The sequence below is a fragment of the Myodes glareolus genome, chromosome 10 (genome assembly GCF_982192425.1).
Source record: "Myodes glareolus chromosome 10, mMyoGla1.1, whole genome shotgun sequence".
NCBI lineage: Eukaryota > Metazoa > Chordata > Mammalia > Rodentia > Cricetidae > Myodes > Myodes glareolus.
Window position 1 is genome coordinate 84,791,499 of NC_142035.1, and position 23,199 is coordinate 84,814,697.

At 41.4% G+C, this 23,199-nt stretch overlaps 1 protein-coding gene across 2 annotated transcripts in view; it reads left to right on the plus strand.

Moving 5' to 3' along the window:
- Hsd17b12 (hydroxysteroid 17-beta dehydrogenase 12) overlaps positions 1 to 21,487 on the plus strand; it is a 133,307-nt gene extending 111,820 nt beyond the window's left edge. For both annotated transcript variants that reach the window (XM_048443581.3, XM_085696647.2), the window contains exons 7-11: positions 2,467 to 2,501; positions 9,309 to 9,390; positions 10,793 to 10,858; positions 20,134 to 20,283; positions 20,547 to 21,487. In XM_048443581.3, the coding sequence (XP_048299538.1) occupies positions 2,467 to 2,501; positions 9,309 to 9,390; positions 10,793 to 10,858; positions 20,134 to 20,283; positions 20,547 to 20,651 (438 nt within the window). In that variant the 3' untranslated portion in view covers positions 20,652 to 21,487. The remainder of the gene's footprint in view (positions 1 to 2,466; positions 2,502 to 9,308; positions 9,391 to 10,792; positions 10,859 to 20,133; positions 20,284 to 20,546) is intronic.
- The last annotated feature ends 1,712 nt before the right edge of the window (positions 21,488 to 23,199 follow it).

Below are 23,199 nucleotides of genomic sequence, written 5' to 3' on the forward strand. Positions count from 1 at the left end.
GCTGTTGTTTGCCTCTGGAAAGGCAAATCTTGGAAAATACATGAGCAAAGTTAAAATTCATATTTAACCTGAAAAGGAAATAGAAAGTGACTGTGTTGGAAAGACAAACTCTGAAGTCAACCTTTACTTTGACTTGGTTCTATCATGTCTAATTTGAAGCCCAGTAGAGACATTTTTAATTGGGTCAAAGAAATTGAGAAAATTAGAGAGTACTATCTTTTCAAAACTGTAAAATATTTAATCTTTTGCTTGCGGAACTATTCTTTTGGGGAAGGAGTCATGAAATGTTAACACTGGTCAGTCTTTACCAACGTAAATGGTCAATCTTGGTAGTTAGAATTTTAGCTAAAAGACTGGGTACCTAGGGCAGTAGTATATGCCTGCTTAACATGGAAAAAAGGCCTCAAGGTTTATGCCCGCACTGCGAAACAAACAAAAGAGAATATTGGATAAGTCTTGTAACAGATACATTCACAACATAAACAGAATCAAAATGGGTTATTTGTCAGGTTCAGAGCAAGTTAAAAATCAGGGTGCTTAGTGGAACACACTAAGAGGGTGCTACACAGTAGCTCGTCTGTCCCAAGGGCTCCTTCCTCTTATCCAGTCGTCCTACCACATATGGCATTCACTTTGATGTCATGATGACTACTTCCCTTCATCCACTTTCTACATAGAAAGAAGAGGAAAAGATGGTGGAGAAGACAACCTAGTTTCCTTTTCTGAGTCCATGACTGAGACGTTGTGTGTCCTACTTCTTATAAAATAGTTATAAGCCACATGCAGTTGACAGAGAAATTGTAAAACATGCTTTTTATGGGAGCCACTAAGAGTGAGACAGAGGTTATATGCTCTGAAACTTTATGTGCAGTCTAATAAGGAAAGAGCAAATGCTGGAAGACAGCTAAAAGTCTCTGCCTCATCACCCTATGAGTGTGAGTTATGTAAAAACACAGACTGTGTGTAAAAAGGAGGGGACACGGGAAGCTCTTGTGGATACTTGTATGGAGGAGTGGTGGGCTGTATCCTGCCGCCCGGCTAACTTATACCCTGAAATAATAACACACAAAGTGTATTCATTTAAACACTGTCTGGCCCATTATCTCCAGCCCCTTATTGGCTAACTCTCACATATTAGTTTAACCCATCTCTATTAATGTGTATTGCCACTTGACTGTGGCTTACCGGCATGAGTCTAACCAGCATCCGTCTAGGAGAGGAGAGCCATGGCGTCTGCCACACTGCCTTCTTCCTCCCAGAATTCTGTTCTTTCTACCACACCCACCTAAGGGCTGCCCTATCAAAAGGCCAAGGCAGTTTTCTTTATTCAACCAATGAAGCAACACGGAAAGAAGACCCTCCTACATATACTTGGTTTATAGTTTCTCCTTTTGCACCTGGGCCAGAAGATTTGGTCAGGTCTTTATTTCTGTTGAAATGTTTCCCCTAACTCTGAAGCTAGTCCTTTGCTCTGAAATTGGCGATACGTCAGTCCATTTTTTTTATGATATGGTGACAACTTGAGCGCAGTTGCTGAGTGCACGACCATCTCCAGAGCTGAGCTTTGTACGTCCACACTGCACACTCGCTGCAGAAAGTCTTCGTGACCTTTTCTCCAGAGTATTTCTGTGAAAAATAGCCTTTTATCAATATGCTGTCATTTTAATTGGTGCATGATATTGCTCAATATAAACAGCTTAAAATGTCTATGCTTGCCAAGCATTTCAGCTTCTTGTGCTGTTTAGAAAACCAACACAAGGTGAGTCAAGACTTGATTAAGTGTGAGGTCATCCTGACAAAGATTGCACTTCTAACATTTCCTGAAGAATAATATCCCCAAACAGTTCAGTGGTAGCCTATCTCATCATTGTGTATATTTGGCCAGTAATTATGAAGTTACTAAACTGCACATATCAACTTTTCATTGTTGGTTACTACAGACCACAAATGGTTAAAGTTACCGATGTTTTTGTTCACAGCTAGCTGGACCTCAGAAAAAATGACTGCACTTACTATTTGCCAAATTTGCTATCATTTGCCTCCATAAAGCCTTTTTGGATCAGAAAAGATTATTTGAGATATTAGATATCTCAAATAATTTAATATTAGAAAGCCTAAGTCATCTTAGTAGGTGAAATGTTACATGTGATAACATTCATTCTCTTCTGGGATGGACTTAAGAGATGTTCACCTACTATAGAGTCTCTGTTATTTGAAGGTGCCCATGCCAGCCGTACTACTTTTCAGACAAGGCTTAATCTTGCCACGTTCACAGAGAACGTTCTCAGTGTGCTCTCTTTATGTACTCCTAGCACAGTAAAATTAAATGGCATGTATAAAATAAGCTTCTCTCTTTAGAGTGATGCGTGGATTCGTGATTCCCTTCTCTTTGGTGTGGGTGGGTGTCCTTTACTCCTTTGTTGCTTGTGTCCTCAGCCATCATGAATGTTTTGTTTTGTCTTGCAGGTGACACGCTTGGTGCTGCCTGGAATGGTGGAAAGGTGAGTCACACGCTCACACACAAACACTGTGGATGCAGAGCTCATTATTATTTATAGGGAGAACCCTTTCTTTGAGAATTTCATTAAAGTGACTAATGAACCCAGCTCTGTCTTAGCACCAGGCGAATCACACCGTGGAGCATGAGTCATTGGTGGAGGAGGCCTTTTCCACTAGACTTTTTTATTTCCCTCTCTAGGGTTGTGGTGGTTCCTTTAGATCAGGATTAAAAAGCCAGCCTGAGTCACCATCACTAACTCAATTGCCTGCTCTTCTGAGGGGGTGGATAGAGTTCCTGGGATATTCCCAGGAATGCCTCCTTAGAGCTGTAGCCACTGAGAGCCTGAGCTGGTAGAGTATCCTGAAGTAGGTTGCATTCCTCTGGTATTTCCAGAGAGGGAGTGGACACCTGAGGGACAAGGCATGGTGTGAAGTGACCAGATGTCTGACTGACGCTTAGAGGAGAAAGTAAAGCCCACTATTATTAATGTTTCAGTTGGAATTGGGTGCCAGGAGAAGTCCCTGGTGTCTTCACTTTTGTTGAGAAATAGGTGGTTGCACTGTCACAGTGAGATAGATAGCACTGAGTGTGAAGTTTAGCTCTGTTTCCTTGTCACAGGAATCTAAATGTCGGCCTAGGCTTCAAAGAAAACCTGCTGAAGAGAGCTGGGTTTGACTGTTGGGCCAGTTTGTCATTTTCATTTAGCACTTCGTTAAAGCTTTGGCAGGGGAGGAATGAAACAAGGATCTACTTCTGTTAAAGGACCAGATGCCTGCTGGTGATGGTGCATGCCTTTAATCCTAGCACTTGGGAGGTGGAGGCAGGTAGATCTCTGTGAGTTCAAGGCCAGCATGTCCTGCAGAGTGAGTTGCAGGACTGCAAGGGCTACACAGAGAAACTCCATCTCAAAAAACAAACAGAAAAAGACTAGCAAGTATCTGCTTATCAAATCCCTCCATATGTTGTGCCCTATTCTACCTTGTGGGTGAGGAAACAGAGTTTAGGAGTCCATTTGTTGATCACATGCAGTGCAGTGACTGGTTAAGAAACTGTTTCTCATAAAAGTTGTTTGTAATTCTGTTTTAATGTACTGATTTGTATATTCTAATTGTCTTATTTTAGTAAGGTTTCCCTTTAAAGCCTGCAAGCTGAGTATTGACTGACAATGGGGCATGCTTTCAAAGATAGGACATGAAAATGGCGGTGATCAAACCATACCAGAACTCTAAGAGGGACAGAGTAGAATCCAATAAGGATGAAATTTTTGCCACTGTCTTAATCTGAGTTTTAACATCTGCAAATGGCACTATAAAAAAATCTTTGGACTTGGAGTAGGGGTTCAGTTATACAGCATTTGCCTAGGATGCCTTGGGGTCCATCTTCAGCATACATACATACATACATACATAAATAGATAAATAAATAAATAAGTAAATAAATAAATAAGGACATCAAAGTTGTGTGCCATCGAAGTGTTATGAAAGAATTTTTAAGCGTGGACTGTAAAAACTATATAAAGGGAAATAGTGGCTCTGGAGCAGAAAGTCTTGTATCCATAGAATGGCAAGCCCAGATCATTGTATTAATTGAAAGTAATTCCACCCCGTTTAGGTCTGCAGAAGGTGAGGACTCAGTGATACAGGGTGCCATAAAGCACATGATGCAGAGGCAGATCTAGAGACTCTGATCTAGAGATCTTGGGCCATTTCTAGACCTGGCAATACCACCAATTACACCTGACATTGGATATGAAAGACCAGCATGAAGAGGGGAATTCATGTTCATCCAGCAGAACTTAGCTTGGAAAATCCAGATGAGTTCAATCCTTGCCTTTCAAGAATTCAAGTTGATTTTATGCTGACGTTGAGAAACAGCTTGGTCGAAAGCCAATAGAAGCTGTGGAAGGCTGGAATCATAGAAGGGGATAGTGTTTGTGGTGCTGGCCAAGAACTAGTTAGACATGTGTAGAGTTTATTAACTCGGTACTCTGTGTTAGCAGAAGAGACATCTATGTCAAGTGGAGTTTTAGGAGTTAATAGGTATATTAGTCAGTATGTGCTGACTGCAGTAATAAATTAACCCCTAACTTTGTAACTTCATGATTTATCATAGTAAAGATTTATTTTCCCTTATTTCTCTACCTAGTCCATAAGGAATGCCAGGTTCCTTACAAGTGCTCTTACTCAGTGAGAATACCAATCCTATGGAAACCACCATAGAATAGGCCACTTTGGGGAGGTGTGAAGAGCAGCTAGAATGGAACGCTGTCCTTTAGAAAGAGCCCTTTGTTGGTGGTTTCTTTGCCCTCTTCCCTTTCAGTGATTCTAGCTCTGATGTGTGAGATTTTTCCAAGCCTTAGAACTATAGCCAACCTACTATCACTAAACAAGCATCAATAATCAGACTAAGACATTATCACCAACAACACAGCAAGTGCATAATTACATTATCAGGAAACTTGCTCTCTCTACTTCTCTGGAATTATAAACATTGTGTACAGCTGGAGCTGAGAGGTGGTTGCCATAACAACTGTGGAAAGGCTAAAAATAGCTTCTTTCATATTGTACTGCTTAAAGGTGGAATTATGACATGTTATGGTGTTTTAGGGCAGGTAATTCTCTTTCATGTGCTAAATGTTTGCAAACTTTCTTCAACACAGCAATATTTGTATAGTGTGAGCATTTGATTGCTGGTTCTAATTGTGTGCCTGACCCCATGTTTCACGATTCTTTTCTGACATTGAGCTCTGTTTTGATAGTTTCTCTGTGTTCTTAGGAGTTAATTAGAGAACTGTCTACACCAATTTCCGTTTTCCATCTAAGCCTAGAAAACTCTCTAATGACCCTGCAAGAGTGCACTTCTGTCTTCTCGCGTGTGTAGTGGAAATGCAAAGAACTGAGCTGGAGTCCATATCTCACAGCTCTGACTAGTTAGCAGTCTACACGGAGTGACCTCTGGCTCTCCTCCCTTCTTCCCTCTGCTGCAGGGTGGGGCAGTGCTGAGCTTTCCTGAGTCAGGCCAGAATCTGACTGTTGTTCAAAAGAGACTATTCCTCATGGTCACAGTGTTTATAGAGATGAGGACAGGGATGCCACAAGAGCCTGACAGAATAGTGAGGCATTTATAGAACAAAAGCTTGGCATTTTATTTTAAATCCAAGTGACAATTAAAGGGAATCTTGCCGGGGTCAAGTGTGCCGAAGTCTAAGGGAATCCTAGGGAACTTAGCTGTAAGGAAGCTGTAAATGCAAGATGCTGAATTTTACAGGACTGAACAAGCCTACTGACTAGCTTCTAGGAGGACTGATAAAAAGGAGGTAACTGTGGAGATGAAGAGGTGTGTCTGTAAGTGGAGTTGATTGCTCTGCTGTTTCGGCAGCATTTTAGTTCCTGTAGATCCTCAGAGGTCTGTACCTTCAAGTCACCATCACGGGATGGCCAGCAAGCAAGCGGTGCAGTCAATTACGAGTATTGCATCACAGAAAATGTTGCATTATTTGTTTATCTGATGTTGTCACAACAAACTAGGAAATGTGTTGAAGTATGGGCAAGACAGGTCTTCAGTAACAGACCTTCAAAGAAATTCTTAATGTGCTTTTATTGTTCCCAAGCCTCTAGAAAGTGAGAGATTAACCAGCTTGACTTATGTTTGTCTCTGTGTGCAATTAAGCGTAGCCTATTTTGCCCTTCTGCTTGATGTAACAGAGTTGTCATGAGCCTGGCTGTGCCATGGAAACTGGTTTAACGTCACTAATTCTGCTAGAAGGAGGATTAGAGCTAGACAAAGCAGTTGATTTTAAAGATTAGGCCCTTATACCCCTTAGTCCCAAATATTCAACCCCATTTCTGCATAAGGAGATACCTTATAGAGATTGTGACAGGACATACTAGTGTTCGATTTGGGGTACAGACAAAATGAAATAGTTTTCTCTGGAAGAGAGAGATTTGAATGCTATTACTGGCGGTCATAGGAAGGTCTTTGGTAGACAAGTATGCATAATGTCAACAGTGTGGCAGATTGGTAGGTGGGGTGCTTTCTCTGCTGTTGTTTAGACACAATTATGAGTTGGCTGTGTATTTACTCATATCTAGTGCATTCTCATTTTATATAGTACTTTGGCAGTCTTACATGTTTTGATGTATTTTGAAATATAAGTACTTTGTTTTTTGTGAAAGTACTTGAAAAGTTTGACTTCGTAGCTCTACACACTAGTAATTTTCTTTTTTTTTTCTCCTTCTTTTCTTCTTTTGGATTTTTAATTCACTTTTAATTTATATGTAAGGATATTTTTCCTTCATGTAAGTCTATGCACTACATATAGCCAGAAAAGGCATTGATTCTTTAGCTCTGGGGTTACAGATAACTGTGAGCTGCCATGTGAGTTCTGGGAACCGAACTCAGGTCTTTGCAATAATATTCAGTGTATCAACCCATCTCTTCAGCTCCTACACATTTTCAGTTAGAGTAGAATATTTGAGAAACAAAGATCTTAGTTACCTCAAGAATAGGTAAGTGAAAGAATGACTGCATCATTGTGACATGTTAGGTTATTGATGGTATTTTATAAAACGGGAGAAGAGCTTTTATTATCTTTACATGACTTTTTCTCTAATGACGCCATAGCATGAAATTTTAACCTTTTACCTTCAACCTTACACATCATTTGTGGGTAACAGAATGAAAGATGTGACTGTTGTTCAAGGGTATGCAGCCACCCCAGCCAGCACGGTTGTAGTAGAATGCCTGGCTCTAAGCAGCGGTAGCAGGCTGCAGCATCAAGAACAACATTGCCTGAATCTGCTGCAGACAAGCTCTCTCTCTCCTTCCACTGGATGGTTGAGGATAGAGCAGTTCCTGGCTAACGGTTACTGTGGAGTGACTGTGAGGTTGGAGTTGCTCCTCAGGAAGCATGGTTGCCTGAGCAACTGCAGCCCTGTGCACCCACCTCTTTGGAACCCCACCCATCCTAAAGGCTTTGTGTTCTACTAGAAACAGACTTCCCTTGTGTTTCACAGATCTGTGGGCTGATGTTACACGTGAACTACACATCTGTCTAAATTGTACAGTCCAGTCATTTTCAGTGTATTCAGAGCTGGACAGCTGTCACCACAGACTAATTGAGAATATTTTCAACACTGAAATGATAATTTTGAAGATGTAGTTCTTATTCCATTTTTATCTAAGGGACAATCTTTAATTGTAATAAAAATTCTTTTGTTCCACTTTCATCAAAGGAATTTCTTATAGCTGAAAACACTAGGTGTTTATTGCTAGTTTACTATTTTTTATCTAAAAGGCCTGAGCTCTAACTCCTGATTTAAAAAAAAAAAAATCCTTTTTTTGCCTTAAAAAAAGATATCAATATAAGGATGATGTAACTAATACATTAACCACTTCTAACTTTAAAAATTCTTTATCATTCTTAAACTTGAAATTTTGTTTTTATCACCAAGGCGTTAGTGGGTCTTGCTGCTTAGGAAAGTGTGTGTTACTAATAAGGACTGTTTTATAAACAGTTGACTGGTGATACATATGAAACAGAGGGCCCAGTCCCTTCAGTGGTTGCAGTGGCATCTTACCTAAAGGCTGACAGATGGAATCATGACCTTTGAGGATTATTTCTCTTCAGATTTGTGTCCAAAATAACTCATATATGCCATTTAATCATATTTCCTATGCTGTTTTACATAAAAGGGGTCTTCTCCCTCCCCCAAATAATGAAAAAAAAAACAGGACTTAGGAATAGAAATCCAGACAGAAGACAACAGCAGACTATGTAGAAGGAAAGGAAGCTGAGGTGTGAGCAAGAGGTGGTGGGGTGAGATTTCAGTAGCTAGAGAAGAGAGGCTGGGCTGGGGCCTAGGTCAGTTGGCGGAACATTTTGCTGGCATGCATAAGACCCTGGGTTCTATTCCCAGTGTGCCTTTGAGAGGCATGAATTTGAGAGAGCAAGTTGGTAACTAGTTATCGTATTCCTAAAGTTATAATTCTACACCTTGCTGAACCTTTATGTGCTTGCTAACAACTGGGATCTTTAGAACATTGCTTTTCACAAACTGATTTCGTTTATCTGTAAAAACAAATTCCTGGTTAATTTTAATTTGTAAAAACAAATTCCTGTAAAAGAACAGGAAAAGTTGAACTTCGTTTTTTGGCAATATAATATAGTTAATGAAGTACAGAGATGCAGTTTTCAAGGTAGCTCTTTGCCCGATTACTCACAGCCTAGAGAATTCATAAAGTTGTCATCTTTGCTATAAAGAGGTCTATGAAATACTTGATTGTGTGGGAACAAAAGTAGGCTTTGCTGTCTAGCAACTCAAGACTTTGTTGAGAGGGAAGTGTTTACACATACACACTGGACTGTTGCAGTGTGGCAGTATGTCAGAGCAGAGGTGTCTGTGTGGGTGTCAGTTTGCTTTTGCTCTGCTGGGATTGACTGCGGTGCCTTGCACATGGTAGGCAAGCATTCTACCCTGCAGTATACCCCCACTGTGTAAATGAGAGTTTTTGATGCTGTGTCCACAGAGGACTCCGGAAAATACAGGCACAACTAAAGGAGACATCTCGCAGATGCAGTCATGCTTTGGATTCCTAGACTAGGAAATGAGCTCATCGTAAAGAAGAGCTATTTTTAGTTCGTGGGATTATGCTTCACTCACCAGCCAGACATGCCACATGCTCATGAGAGGCAGGGAGACGTGTGTTAGAGCAGCAGCCCTGTTGCTCTGTTTCTGTCTTGACTGTAATTCCCAAGCAAATGTGCATATAATTTCGCTCTGTTTATGTGGTGTGTTTTCAATTCTAGATCTAAAGGGGTGATTCTCAATATCTCATCTGCCAGCGGCATGCTCCCGGTTCCACTGCTGACCATCTATTCCGCGACTAAGGTGAAAAACATTGCAGTCGGTGAAGTCAGTATAAGGCAGAGGGGTGACTTTTAGTGTGAACAGTTACTATAGCTTCAATTTTGTTGAAATACTATGCTTGGTATTTTTCCAGTGGACCAAGAAGGACAACAGGGTGCCCCACATGGCTTTCTGGAATACCACAGATAGATATAGACTTACAAGTGGAACCCCAGTGTATCACAGCCACAGTAGTTTGCTGATTTTAACAGGGACACTTATGCTTTCCATAGAGATCTAGCTTAAGCCAGTCTGCCCAAGTGATAGAACCTAATACTAATGAGTCTAAAGTCAGAGTGTTGGTAACATGAACAAGTCAGCTTCCCATAGCAAGGACATACATCCTACCAGCACCACACATATACTCAGCAGACAAGAAATAGACCAACAGCAGTGTGAATATTCTGCTATGTTTTTCAGAATTCTATTACTCTATGTCATCATATATCACTGTCATTCACTTCCTTACATTACTGATAGGATCATAATGTAGACTGACTGTATCTTTTCCTGCCTACAGGCCAGTAGCCCCAACTTCAGATACTTCACTCAGGCATGGAAAACATTTCTGAAGGGAAAAGAACAACCATTTAATTGTTTGAAATTAAGTAAGCCTTTAGGGAAAAATAAGCAAATCATAATACATTATAAGAACTTATTGTTTGTCAGAGAAGGAAAAGTGTAAAAGACACCTCCTTTTCACATGAGGAAAATCCGTCATTCCTGTCTTCTAAACTCTGGCAGAGCCCCACAGCCCCATGATCTACCTGCCTTCTCTGTGGCTGGTACACACTGTCAACACATTACATGACATCTTGTGTTAGAATTCCAGTATCTGGTTTGTTCTCCACAGAGGTAGACTATTGTCAATAGAGACCTTCATTGGGTTGTCATTAAACTTGGCATTTTAAGCCCGATACTGAGTCCACTTTTGAAAAGTGGCTGGCACAGTTCACAGATGGGTTCACAGTTGCGTTACCAGAGGGCTCTTGCCTTCACGTCTCAAATCCTGCTGTGTCACAGGACCCAGCAGCAACAGAATGAGCAGGATTCACTCTGGGTTTCTGCTGGAATGGCAGGTAGTAAATGGAAGTATATCCTTTGTTATAGAATGAATTTTTTTTCCTATTTCTGGGGAGAGGAACCTTTTCTAATTAAGTCAAAATTGGTTAAATATTAAATTTTTTAAGATAATGTCATTTATGGTAGAAAAACCTACTGAGGTTTTAAGGTATTTTTATCTCTTCTGCATTTGAAATGAAAGGAATGACTAGAAACAGTAGTGTTAAATGGTTAATTTATTATTTTGTTGTTTCCATGGCTACACTCCAGGCAGATTGATGTAATATATGTGTTTTCTTTCTCACTCCCACCTCTCTCCTAGGCTTTTGTAGATTTCTTCTCTCAGTGCCTCCATGAGGAGTATAAGAGCAAGGGCATCTTTGTGCAGGTGAGTGGAGTTTGTTTCAGTTAAGTATCCCTGTTTTTGTGTGGTTTCCACAGCAACAGTTGCTGTCTTGGCAACGAAAGAAAATCACATTCCTCAGTAAGCGATTGTGACGTGAGCACTCCCTTAGAGACATGGTTTCTTTTCCCTTATGCTCCTAGGTCTAGGTTTTTAAAAATTAGCCTCTCAAATTTTTAACTAGGCTATCTGAACTAGAACTAAATGTCAACAATTGAAGCATCATTTTTTTGTGAATGATTATTATTATTCCCATAAAGAGAAACAATATGACTCTTTAAAATTGTGGTAGAAAATACATATCATAGAACATAGCGTTTTCAGCATCTGTAAGCGCGCAGTTCAGTGGCGTGGGCATATTAACACTGTTGAGCCGTCACTGCCACCATTCTTCTGGAACTTTTCTTCATCTCCCCAAACTGAAATTGTATACCATTAAACACTAACTTTCCCTTCTCTCTCCTCAGCCCCTGGCAACCACTGTTCTCTTTTCTGTCTCCCTGGTGATGCCTGTTCTTGGTCCATCCTCTGAATAGAACCATTCAGTGTTTGGTCTTCTGTGATCAGATCACTTAGTGTAGCATCTTAGGTTCTTTTTACATAGCACAATGTGGGGATAGAGGCTAAGACAGTTAACCTATTTTTCCATGTTGATCTAGGACTAAAATGCAGGTCTGTTTGCTATTAGAGCCTTTGTTCTCACCCTAGGCTACTGGACTCATCTATGCTCAAGAAATGATGAAAGCAGAAAGTGCTGGTACTTAGGTGTACTTCCTAAGCCTTTTTATTTCAGTAATTGGAGCTAAGTCGCCCATCCTGAGGATCTTCATCTTTAGGGTCTACTAAAAGCCCGCTTTGTCCAAGCCTTCTCCTTAGCTTACTTCCTAGGGATATCTATGGACCACTGACTTGGTATTGTTTAATTTTCGGCTCCCCATATTTATAGGCTACATTGGGGAGGACAGGGTTTTGTAGAATCCTGAATTTTATGCCTTTCCATGTTGATGCCATTTGTAATGCTGGTAACTGGGATCACCCTGTAGATTGTATTTTGGTAGCGGGGAAACCAGTAACGTTGATAAGAGGTGAGGCTCCTGCGCCAATCAGTGTTATACTGTTGTCTTTGGTGAGTTTAGTCATTTTTAAGCCCCACTGAGACCCTACAGGAATTCTAAAGGTCCATTGGCTGGTACCCTGAAGACTCCAGTGACATGAAGTAGTGTTGCCTTGAGAACACAGAAAGCAGTTCTGGGGGTCGCTGAGACTGTCCCTTTTCTTGTTTCAAACCTGTTTTCCTTAAAGCTAGTTTCCTTGGATCTGTGCCTGATATAACTAGCAACCACCCAAAGTACGTTAGTGTTTGCCTTCTGAAATATCATATTTTGATGAGCTTGTATTATTCCCATTAATGATTTCTAAATTATTTAATATCATCCATCATTGTCTTTCTTCCTAAGATTCTCTTAAGATCTAAATTTAGAATGAATTTGTTAAGAAAAAGAAAACTCACATTTATGAAGAAAAGCATGACTATCTTACTGTGGGACTAAGTCCCAAGCCACTGAATGAAGCAAAAAGAACTCATTGCTGAAGCTTATCCATTTTTCTCTGGGTGATATATGTCTTCCAGATTGGGGACTTGGGGAATTGAATGGCTTGTTCCACCTTGTATTCCATCCCATGTTTCTCGGGTGATCTCATTCACACCCAGATCAGGTACGGTGGCTTCTTTCACTGGCCTCAGGTGGCTATACCTTTAGTTTACTATTGAATTCAAAACCCATAAGGCTGTTAGCATTCTTTCCTACCTATGTTCAGGCTAGAATAGACCGTGTAGCATCTTCTTCATGCTTTGAAGGACCCATGACTAACTCCTCTTTAGGTCTCTTCCGCATTTCCTCCAAGTGCCCTTTGTCCCTAAGCCCTAGAAGTCCATGTCTTGTCAGGGCTCAGATCACAGCCCATCTGCCCTCGGTCTGTATCTCAGGCCTAGACACTCAATCTCAGTTTCCCTTCTTCCCTGGGCCTCACACGCCTCCGCTTTGTCTGCTGCTTCGTGGCCTTTCCTTGGCCTGCTCATCAAAGTGGCTGTTTGTTTGTTTGTTGAGGCATTGTTTTCCTGTATGGACCAGGCTGGCCTTGAACTCACAAAGGTAATGTTTTATTCTCTAGCAAAGTATTCAGTCTAGAATTAGGTATTCCATTTCTTGGGTTTCCTTCAACCAGGACTCAGTCACTCTTCGATGTCACTGACACTTTGGGAGAACAGTGCCCTCCTCCCCACTCTTCTGTTTTGAGTATCCCTTATTTGGGGCTTATCTGATACATATATCTGGCTAGATTCAGGCTATACTTTTCTACCCACAGCAGAAGAAATATACTTTTTTGTCCTTCTTAGGATATCACCCAAGAGAGCAGAAGTCTCTGTCTATGGCACTAATAACCCATCAGTGGGGAGACTCATTAAAACATGCAAATATCCTACTTCCTTACATAATTTACCTTAGATTTAGCATCCTATCCTCTTTCTTCACAAACTTGCCTTATGAAGAGATAATCCATCTGGATTTAGTCATTTCAAAGCCACAGTCAAAATGAAAGCATGATGACTTTGACACTCTCTTAGTCCAGTCTAGTTTTATGCAAACCCCATTTATCACCTGTATACTTAGAGACAAGAAGGAAAAGACACTGAGCGCAGAGTCGGCAGTCGACTGTCACTGCTTGGTGATCATCTGACCTGTGCAAAATTTCTATATTGCTTTGAGCCTTAATTTCTGAAGGCAAATGGGATGAAAGAGGTGACATATAAAGACATCAAAAACTGGGAAGTAATAGTAAATCTAGAGAAGAGAGAGAAGCATAAATGTACACAGTACCTACCATACCTCATGCTCACTCATTATTACCTCATTTGAACTTGATATTAACCTGACCCCCTGTTACAGATTGGAAAATAAAAATTAACAGTTGTATGACTTGCTTAAAGTCAGTGAGTGTCTGCTGTTTGTCAGTGATGTAGCAAAGGTAAATAAGACTCAAAACCCCTGCCTCAAGGCACACAGAGGAAGAAAACATATTTAAACATGTCACCCATCAGTGGGCCCAAAGCAAGAGGTCTGTGTATTATGTTTCGCATTTCTTCAGTCAGGAAGTATGGTGAGTGTGAGTTTTGGAATGACAGTTAGGGATATAGTAGCAAGAAAGTCCCTGAACAAGAAAACAGACGATGGTTCCCTGGTGTCACCGTGCTGTGGAACTAATGGCACTTGTGCATCTCAGCAGGTGGAGAAAGTGTAGGAAGTTACTGAGCCAGGCTTATGTAAACCCAAGACTGTGAGTCTGCAGGCCTTGGTTCTCAGTGGTGGAGATGTCTGCACCACACACGTTTTCTCCCTGAGCCTGGGGAAATGATCCTAAAATGTTATAAACCAAGAATGTTGCCAACTGAAATTGATCCCTAGGATTTACTTTGCCTGATCCTGTATAAGAGGAAAGTTGAGAAAGCAGAAGGGGACTTTGCAAACCTGGAGAGCCCAGTTGTGGGTTTCAGCTGGCCTGAAGTGGAAGTGGCTTTTCTCGTCCTTAGCAATACCAAAGAATACACCATTTAAATCTTCGGGCTCCACACTCCATGAAGCTGCTGCCTTCCAGTGCTTTGGTCTTTGTGATGAGAGCTGGTAGTTAGTTCAGTTTAAAACATGTTTTTAATCAAAAAGGATTTGGCTTCTGTGAGATTTAGAAAGCAAATGGGACAAATTAAGATAAAAAAAAATAAACTTCAAGTTTTGTTAAAATGTTGTTGCTTATAATAATCATGAATCTATTGGGCTTCAAAGAGCCAAAAATCTGAATGTTGAGAAATGGCTACCAAAATTGAAAACAGAAATCCCCATCCATCCTCCTGGTTAATTACTGTTGACGGTAGAAGACGTAATGGGGCCTTCTTAGTGCACATGGAGTCCAATAGAAATGGAAAGTGATACAGGACTCTTTACTGGGAACACAGCTGTGCCAACTTGGAGAAAATGGACTCCAACCAGTTAAATCTCCATTGTTGCCAGTGATGTGCCTTTTTCTTGACCCTTTTCCTATAATCCTTTGCCAGAAGATCTACATAACTAAAGTCTGGAAGGAGTACTGTATGTTCAGCCGATGAAATCCTCCACAGGCCGATTTTCCTCTGGAACTTGCTGTTTCTATACCTCTCACAGAATACAGAGATCTTTTTTTTTTCCCAAGACAGGGTTTCTCTGTAGCTTTGGAGCCTATACTGGAACTAGCTCTTGTAGACCAGGCTGGCCTCAAACTCACAGAGATCCGCCTGCCTCTGCCTCCTAAGTGCTGGGATTAAAGGTGTGTGTCACCACTGCCCGTCAAAATCATTCTTCTGATCATTATAAAACTTAGAAGAGAATTGCTAATACATACAAGGGCTCAACTCTCACACTGAGCCTGTTGATTTGATTCCCTTCCCAATATAGTAAAGATCTGCAGTTGTTCCCACTTGGGCAGGGATTGAAAGTTTGGATCAAGGTCATGTAGATGGTATGTAGCAAGCCAGATTTGAGTTCAGGTTGGTCTGATTTCAACCAAGACTGATCTTCCTCTGCTATTATCCTGCTTCTTTCTTTCTCTGAAATGCAGTCCATCAGATCACTGACTGGGTATCCAGTCAAGTCTATCCTGGAGATGTGTCCAGTCTATTTGTGACATCACTGCTGCCACTATATCTTACCCTGGACTACCTCCCTATCTGGCCTCCTGTGCTAGATTATCAACTTGACATACGCTAGAGTCATTTGGGAAGAGGGAATCTTAACCAAGAAAATGCCTCCCCTGATCCCCCAGGTTGGCCTGTAGGGCATTTTCCTGATAGATGATTGATGGAGGCTGGAGATGGGGACACCACACAGTGGGCAGTGCTACCTCTGGGCTGATGGTCTTTGGTGCTGTAAGAAAGCAGGCTGAGGAAGCCATAAGAAGCAAGCCAGTAAGCCGTGTTCCCCCATGACTTGTGCATTTCTGCCTCCAGGTTCCTGCCCTGCTTGGGTTCCTATCCTCACTCCCTGGATGGTGGGCTGGCTATAACTAAGCTGAAATAAGCTTTCTCTCCAGCTTGCTTCTGGTCATGGTGTTTGTCACAGCGATAGCAACACTAACTAGAACACCCTCTCTACTGCTGTCTGCTCATTGGAGGCAGCTGGTAAAGCAAAAGCCAGTCACTTCACTTCCCTGCTTAAAATTCTACCAAAGCTTCTCATGGCCTTTAGAGGAAAATTCTACATTTTGGTACCCACAGTGCTTGGATTGGCTGCAGTCAGATCTTCCTGGGCTAGCCTCTGCCTGTGGAGTGTCAGGACGTCACTCAAATATGACCTGATCTGAGAGGTCTTTCTTGATAACCTAACTGCAGATAAAGCCTCTGCCATCAGTGCAGTGCACATTTCTCTGTAAAATTGGGGGCTCCATTTTTGTACAATTAACATGCACATTCCACTTATTTGAAAGCAGGTTCTTTGTAGGATCAGTAGTACCCAGAGTGTATCTAAGATTTTCTTTGTGCACACAATATTGGGCTGAAATGCTATAATTTATTCCTGTTGCAGAAAAATCTATCATCAGAAAGATTTCTTTACCTCACATCCTCTAGAATGTCTTAAGTTCTTTGTAGCCACTAAGTCAAAAGGGCTTGTATGGAAAAGCTCACAGTTTGCAAGTAGAGAAATGTAAATAGCTAAACTATATGATATGTGTTTAGTCATTCAGGTATTCTGGAGAACTTCTGATCCTAAAGGTTCTGTAGGTGAAGACACAGATTTAAAAAAGAGCTCATAGGAACCCCAGGCTTTGCCTTAAGAATGTATACAGATAGAGAGATAGCTCAGTGATTAAGTGTGAAGCATAGGTGGGCATGGTGGCATGTGCCTCTAACCCCAGCTCTGGGGTAAGAAGGAAAAACGCAGATTCGTGAAGCCAGCCTCAGGCTTAACAAGAGACCCTGCCCTCAAAAATAAAGGTAGAGACCCTGCCCTCAAAAATCAAAGAAAGACATGAACATGCACCCTTCTACTAAGTACATATGTCATATAAAACTTGGATAAGAGAGAAAACAAAAGACTGTGTGTCACCTCTTGTCAGCCTAATGCTGAAATTGCCCAGGAGCTGGCTTTGCTATGCTCTTTCTTTACTTTGCTGGACCAGAAGAAAGTTGAGGAACCTGGCAGGGAGGGAGGAGCCCCACGAACCCAGAGAAGGCACATTAACACAGTTAGATGCCACGTGTAGAATCTTGTTCAAAGAGCAAAGTCTGTTACCCCTTGGCTCACATTTTCCCAAAGCATTATCACAGAAAGTTCTAACCATTTTTAGGTTTGAGAAGCCTTATTTAGTTCACAGTTGGCTCTGCCATGTGAAGTTCCAAGACTCGGTGTTAGATTCTCACATATTGCCATGTGTCTTTAGGCCATCTTCTTTCCACAATCTATGGCATCCAGTTATAGTATCTTTCCTGCCCCAAGCCAAGACTCTAGAGCATGTACTCTAGGAAGACCACAGTCTAAGCAATCTACTCCAGGGAATAGGGGAACAATATACCAAACTGTGGTCTGCAGGGACTTTTATTTAATAAGCTGTGCAGAGCCATAGCATCATCAGCTGTCTTGTGACCTAACTAGTTATTTCCAGTTTGAGATTCTAAATTTGAAGACTAGGGTAGTCACCTACAGCTGTGACTGTCAGGGTCAGGCTGTTTCTGAAGGGCGGAGTTTGTAATGGTGATTGGTTGAGCTTAAGTGGCTTTTCAGTTTTATTCTGCTGAAAAACTTTCTGTAGAAGTACAGGTATATTTCTGATTTTGTTTCCCATAATGCTTTCCTGCATAGGCAGAAGATGGATTAATTACTGTTTCTTGGGCATTTCTTTACCTTGGTGGTAGTGGTTTGCTATAAACATTTCTGTACTTTTCCATTTTTATACTTTGCATGTTCCTTTTAGTATCCTTCACAGCTAGATCAATAGGCTTGCTTTTGTTGAGATAGATGATCTTGCTTAAGCTTCAGAATATTTCAAATGCTGGCTCGGAAGAAAGGGCCTTCGTGTATTCAGTGCGCCTCACATGGGATGTTCCTTACTGCCTGGTCCTGAGAACGCTCGCTCCTCTTGATCCTGTGCTAGACCTGCCCGTGTTTGCACTTGTTTTCTTTTGGACTGTGCCAGACTCCTTGCAGTCCCCTGGGAGTGCCTTGCTCTTCACAACTCTTCTGATCTTGTCCTTCCTTTATCTCTTACTTAAGTTCTCTATTTCCTTTAGGGCTTAGCCCCAAGGCGGTTTCACCTCTGCGCCCCTCACACTCCAGTAGGCCACTGTAGGGCACGTTGGTAAATCCAGGTGTGTGCCCAAGCAAGCCTTCCAGCTTAGAATTTCCATTTCTTAGTTGGGAAAATATAACTTGACCAGAAATTCCCAAGTACTCATGGTTTTCCCTGCCCCCCTCGTAGCTGGAGGCTCCTTCAGAACCCCACCACAGGCTAACTGAACCCTAAATCCATGCATTATCTTGTGGTGCCACCATGTGGTTCATTCAGGAAGTGCAACTGAAAATAGTCCAGTGTATGCCGCTTACATCTTCTGAGAGAGAAAAACAGATGGGAAAAAGGTGCAGAGCGTTATGCACAGGTGAAAGGCGTAGTCACAGACTGGCTTTCTCCCTGGAGCCCAAGACATCCCAGCACCCCGTGTCGGCTGTGTTCCCTGGAAAGGTCTTCTCAGTCTTATAAGCAGGAAGCCTGAGGCAGGAAGATGAGGAAGCTGTGCACATGCATGTTGTCACATGCTGTCAGAGTTGTTTCCACACCGTTCCGCCCTGCTTGGCTCTTCCAGGTGGTAGCAAATAACTTCACAATTGGACCCACAGTTCACAGCACATCAGCCTGAGACGGCCCTGGTCTGTCTTCATACTGACGGAACAAAATGGACAAAACATTTTACTCATTGAAAAAAGAGACAAATGTACTAATAATCCCAATTAATAATCTTCAGAAGCCAAATTACATAATCAGAGCCCCCTGCGGTTGATGTGCTCTAGTGACAGTAACGTAGTCTGTGAGCAAGACAGAGTCACACCAGATACGTGGGTTAGAGTTTAACTCACACATTAAGGACTGTAAGCTATATTCTTTTTCTTATAGTTGGGAGTGAGAAGAATGTAAAATTATTTTTAAAAATATATGTATATGCAAACTGCCAAAGAGATGCAGGTCCATTCCTTCCACTCCCAGCAGGAAAGAAATCCAAAGTGTGGAGAGACCTCAGCTTTATTTATAGTATGAACATTTTTCATTTTAACTGATTCTTAGATAGCGTGAGGACAGACCTCATCCCTTTCACACCGTGATGGCAACAAGTGTGTGTGAGCTACTGTACTCCTGAGGTCGTTTGGATCACAGAAGGAGCCTCTCTCATCATGGCTCCCAGACTCATATGATGGCGGTCCCTTGTGTTCTGTGTTCTTTCACACCCAAAATACTGGGTGCGTATCAGTGGAGAACCGAGTATTCGTACAGTGCTTGAAAAGGCTCGTGTTTATATTCACAACCCTACACCTGTCCTGGTGTGCGACTTTTGTCACCCAGGCTGTTTTCTTCTTATTACACTATCTCTTCCCAAAACTCAGGGTCAAAAAAGATGTGGTCCTGTCTTAACAATAGCAGCTTATGGGATTTCAGGAGCAGGATGTGAGGACATGAAGGATGAGAAGTGGTGAGCTAGGGAAGTGAGGTGTTTCCTTGAGAGAGACTGAAGCTGATAACACACCTGATTCAGCAGGAGTGCTGGAGTAGAGCAGTGCTCCCCATCAGACACCAGAAACCTCATGCTTGACTGCGAGCACAGTCCCGCTTGACCAGAACAGGAAGGCACTTTGAGCCTCGGCTCCCATATCTCTGCCCGCTGCTTTCCTTTTAAAGATTCAGAAATGGTTGTTTCTGCTTATTTTTACTATTTCCCGGCCTCCAATTCTATTTTTCCCCAAGGTCATTATATTACAGTTGATGATTTTGCTGCTTTATGTTCTGTGAAGGTGGCTTTAGATAGCAGTGTGTCTTTCCCTCTCTCTAAAGATACAAAGTCTAGATGTCATGAGGCCGCCAACAGTCAGGCATCATCACCCTCAGTTTGAGTTGGTAGCCTTCCTAATAAATGGCATGCTTTATTTTGTTTTTTTTTCCCTTTTTTATATGTGTGTATGTATCCTTTCTAGAGTGTCCTGCCATACTTTGTAGCTACAAAACTAGCGAAAATACGGAAGCCAACTTTGGATAAGCCCTCTGCAGAGACGTTTGTGAAGTCTGCAATCAAAACGGTGGGTCTGCAGTCGCGGACCATGGGGTATGTGGTCCATGCTCTCATGGTATGTATGTTTTTAGATCTTAACCATATTTTTCAATTTGGACCTTTCTTTCTGTATGATCTCTTAGAATCAAGATGTATACTTTGCCAGACAAGGTGTCTTTAATCCTAAAATAGACATTTATATTTTATTTCAAACTGTATATTTAAGAACTTTAAATTTCTATAAGTAATAGTGTAGAGAAAAGAAAGATGGCTGATAGGCGGCTTCAGTTTAGCTCAGTTTTGGGCTGTGCTTATGTATCTCCCCATTTCTTTCCCTAGGGGTCAATAAACTCAATGTTGCCTCGTTGGATTTATTTTAAAATAGTCATGAGTGTCAACAAGTCCTTGCGGAGTCGCAATCTGAAGAAAAACAAGAGGAACTAAGTGTTGATGAGTCATTGAGCCCCTTGGCCAGATGCTTGGGCCTGTACACGTTCACCCAGGGTGCTGTCTGTCCCCAGAATCTCCACTGTTGTTTCAGTAATTACTAATATGGCCAAATGTTGGCATAATTGTAGGAAAACAAACTCTTTTTAGAGGCTTTTAATATATATTCTGGATACAACCAGGAGTAATTTGAAGTTCAATATATATGCTCTTGCTGAATGTATGAGAACACTTTGACAGAAAGAAACAAATCCCAGAATGACAGAAGTAGACAGCATGCCAATGATCACCTTATGTATTGTCTGAAACCTACTATAGAGTGTAAGGGCTAGCTACTCTTTTGTTCTTTAACATTAGAGGGAACGGGGCTTTGTTGATTTGTCTTGGGTGGACACAATGCAGTTTACATAGATTAAGGTTTTCTAAATGTAAGTCCCATTGTATTTATATAGAAACGTCTTCTCCAAAGTAGTTAATGACATCAAGAAATCGAAGTACAGAGTTCTTTCTGACATATGACTTCACACATGCCATCCTTGTAACACATCTTATGTCTTCTTCGTTCAAATGTATGTAAATGCTGAACACTGTATAATATGATTGAAATGTAAATGCAAATGGGCCAATGTGTACATCAAGACCAACAGCATCCTGTGGTGCCGCTGGGATCCTGGAAAGCAGCCTGCGTGGACACCCAGCCTTCTTTATGTCTGCACTGCATCCCAACAGACTCCATCTGTGGTAGTGATGGGCCATGGGAATGGCATTGTTCTAAGCTGATGTTCCATTAGAATTCATATATATGCCTTTAATAAAAAATGATGTAACTGGTATTGAATGAAAGTATTTTTTGATGATGGAAACTAAAGCCCCAGACACTGCCATAAAGTCAGCTAAGACTGACTGTAAACATCAAAATCTACGCAGTGGTGTCACTAGGAAGGATTCAGTACTGTGAAATATGCAAGGACCGTCATTGTGTCCTAGTTTGAATGACCAGCAAACCTATTTTAAAAAAATAATTGATGAAGTGTTTTAAGTATTTCAAGCTGTTAGTTCCACCAGCTAGGAAAACACGCTGCCCCCCCCCAACATACATACACAAAATGCTTTCTGCTCTTAAAATCATTGTGTAAAGTATTCTAGCAGTGACCAGTTAGGAACAAATAATCTCAGAATATAGGATAATTATTTAAATACGATACATTTAGCTTTATGAAAAGCATATCTTTGTTCTCTTTTTTTATTGATTTTTATTGAGCTATACATTTTTTTTTTTGCTGCCCTCCCTTTCTCTCCCCTCCCCTTCAACCCTCTCTCATGGCCCCCATGCTCCCAATTTACTCAGGAGATCTTGTCTTTTTCTACTTCCCATGTAGATTCAATCCATGTATGTCTCTCTTAGGGTCCTCATTGTTGTCTAGGTTCTCTAGGATTGTGAATTGTTGGCTGGTTTTCTTTGCTTTATGTTTAAAATCCACTTATGAGTGAGTGCATATGTTATTTGTCTTTCTGGATCTGGGTTACCTTACTCAGTATGATGTTTTCTAGATCCATCCATTTGCCTGCAAATTTCAAAATGTCGTTATTTTTTTCTGCTGTGTAGTACTCTATAATCCAATAAAAAAAAATAGAGTAAAGACCTAAACAGAGAACTCTCAACAGAGGAATCTAAAGTGACTGAAAGACACTTAAGGAAATGCTCAACACCCTTAGCCATAAGAGAAATGCAAACTGAAACAGCTCTGAGATTCCATCTTACACCTGTAAGAATGACCAAGGATAAAAACACTGATGACAATTTATGCTGGAGAGGATGTGGGATAAAGGGAGCATTCCTGCATTGCTGGAGGAGTGCAAGCTGGTACTTGGATGTCAGTGTGGCGATTTCTCAGAAAATTAGGAAACAACCTTCCTCAAGACCCAGCAATACCACTTTTGGGTGTATATCCAAAGGGTGCTCAATTGTATCACAAGGACGTGTGCTTCGCTATGTTCATAGCAGCATTGTTTGTCATAACCAGAACCTGGAAACAACTAAATGCCCCTAGACCAAAGAATGGATAAGGAAAACGCGGTCCATTTACATATCTTTGTTCTTCCCCCTCCCCCCATCGTTTTGCTATAAAACTGGTAACCTGGGTGGTAATTTCTGTGTTTCCCATCTGGCTGGCCTGGTGGTTTTGGTTGAGAGTTGGCAGATTTGCAGCTGCAGAGAAAAGAATTGATCCACGAACAGGGATGTGCTGCAGGGTGCAAAATCCGCCTCCTGTAACCAGTCAGAAGGTAGCTGTAACCCCAGCCGGGATCCCCTGTCCTGGCTGTAGCCACTTCAGTATGTCAGGTGTTCTCTGTGTGTAACACAAGCTTGAAAGTAATGACAGGAAGACATACATTTCCAATAAGTGCCTTGACAAGAAAAGTTTTATTGAAACCATGTACTAGAAGTCATTCAAACAGTGAAACACATTTTGTAGTTACAATGTTCACTTTCTGTTGGCAACTTCATATTCTCGATATTCTCACATGTGCTAAGTCTCATGTA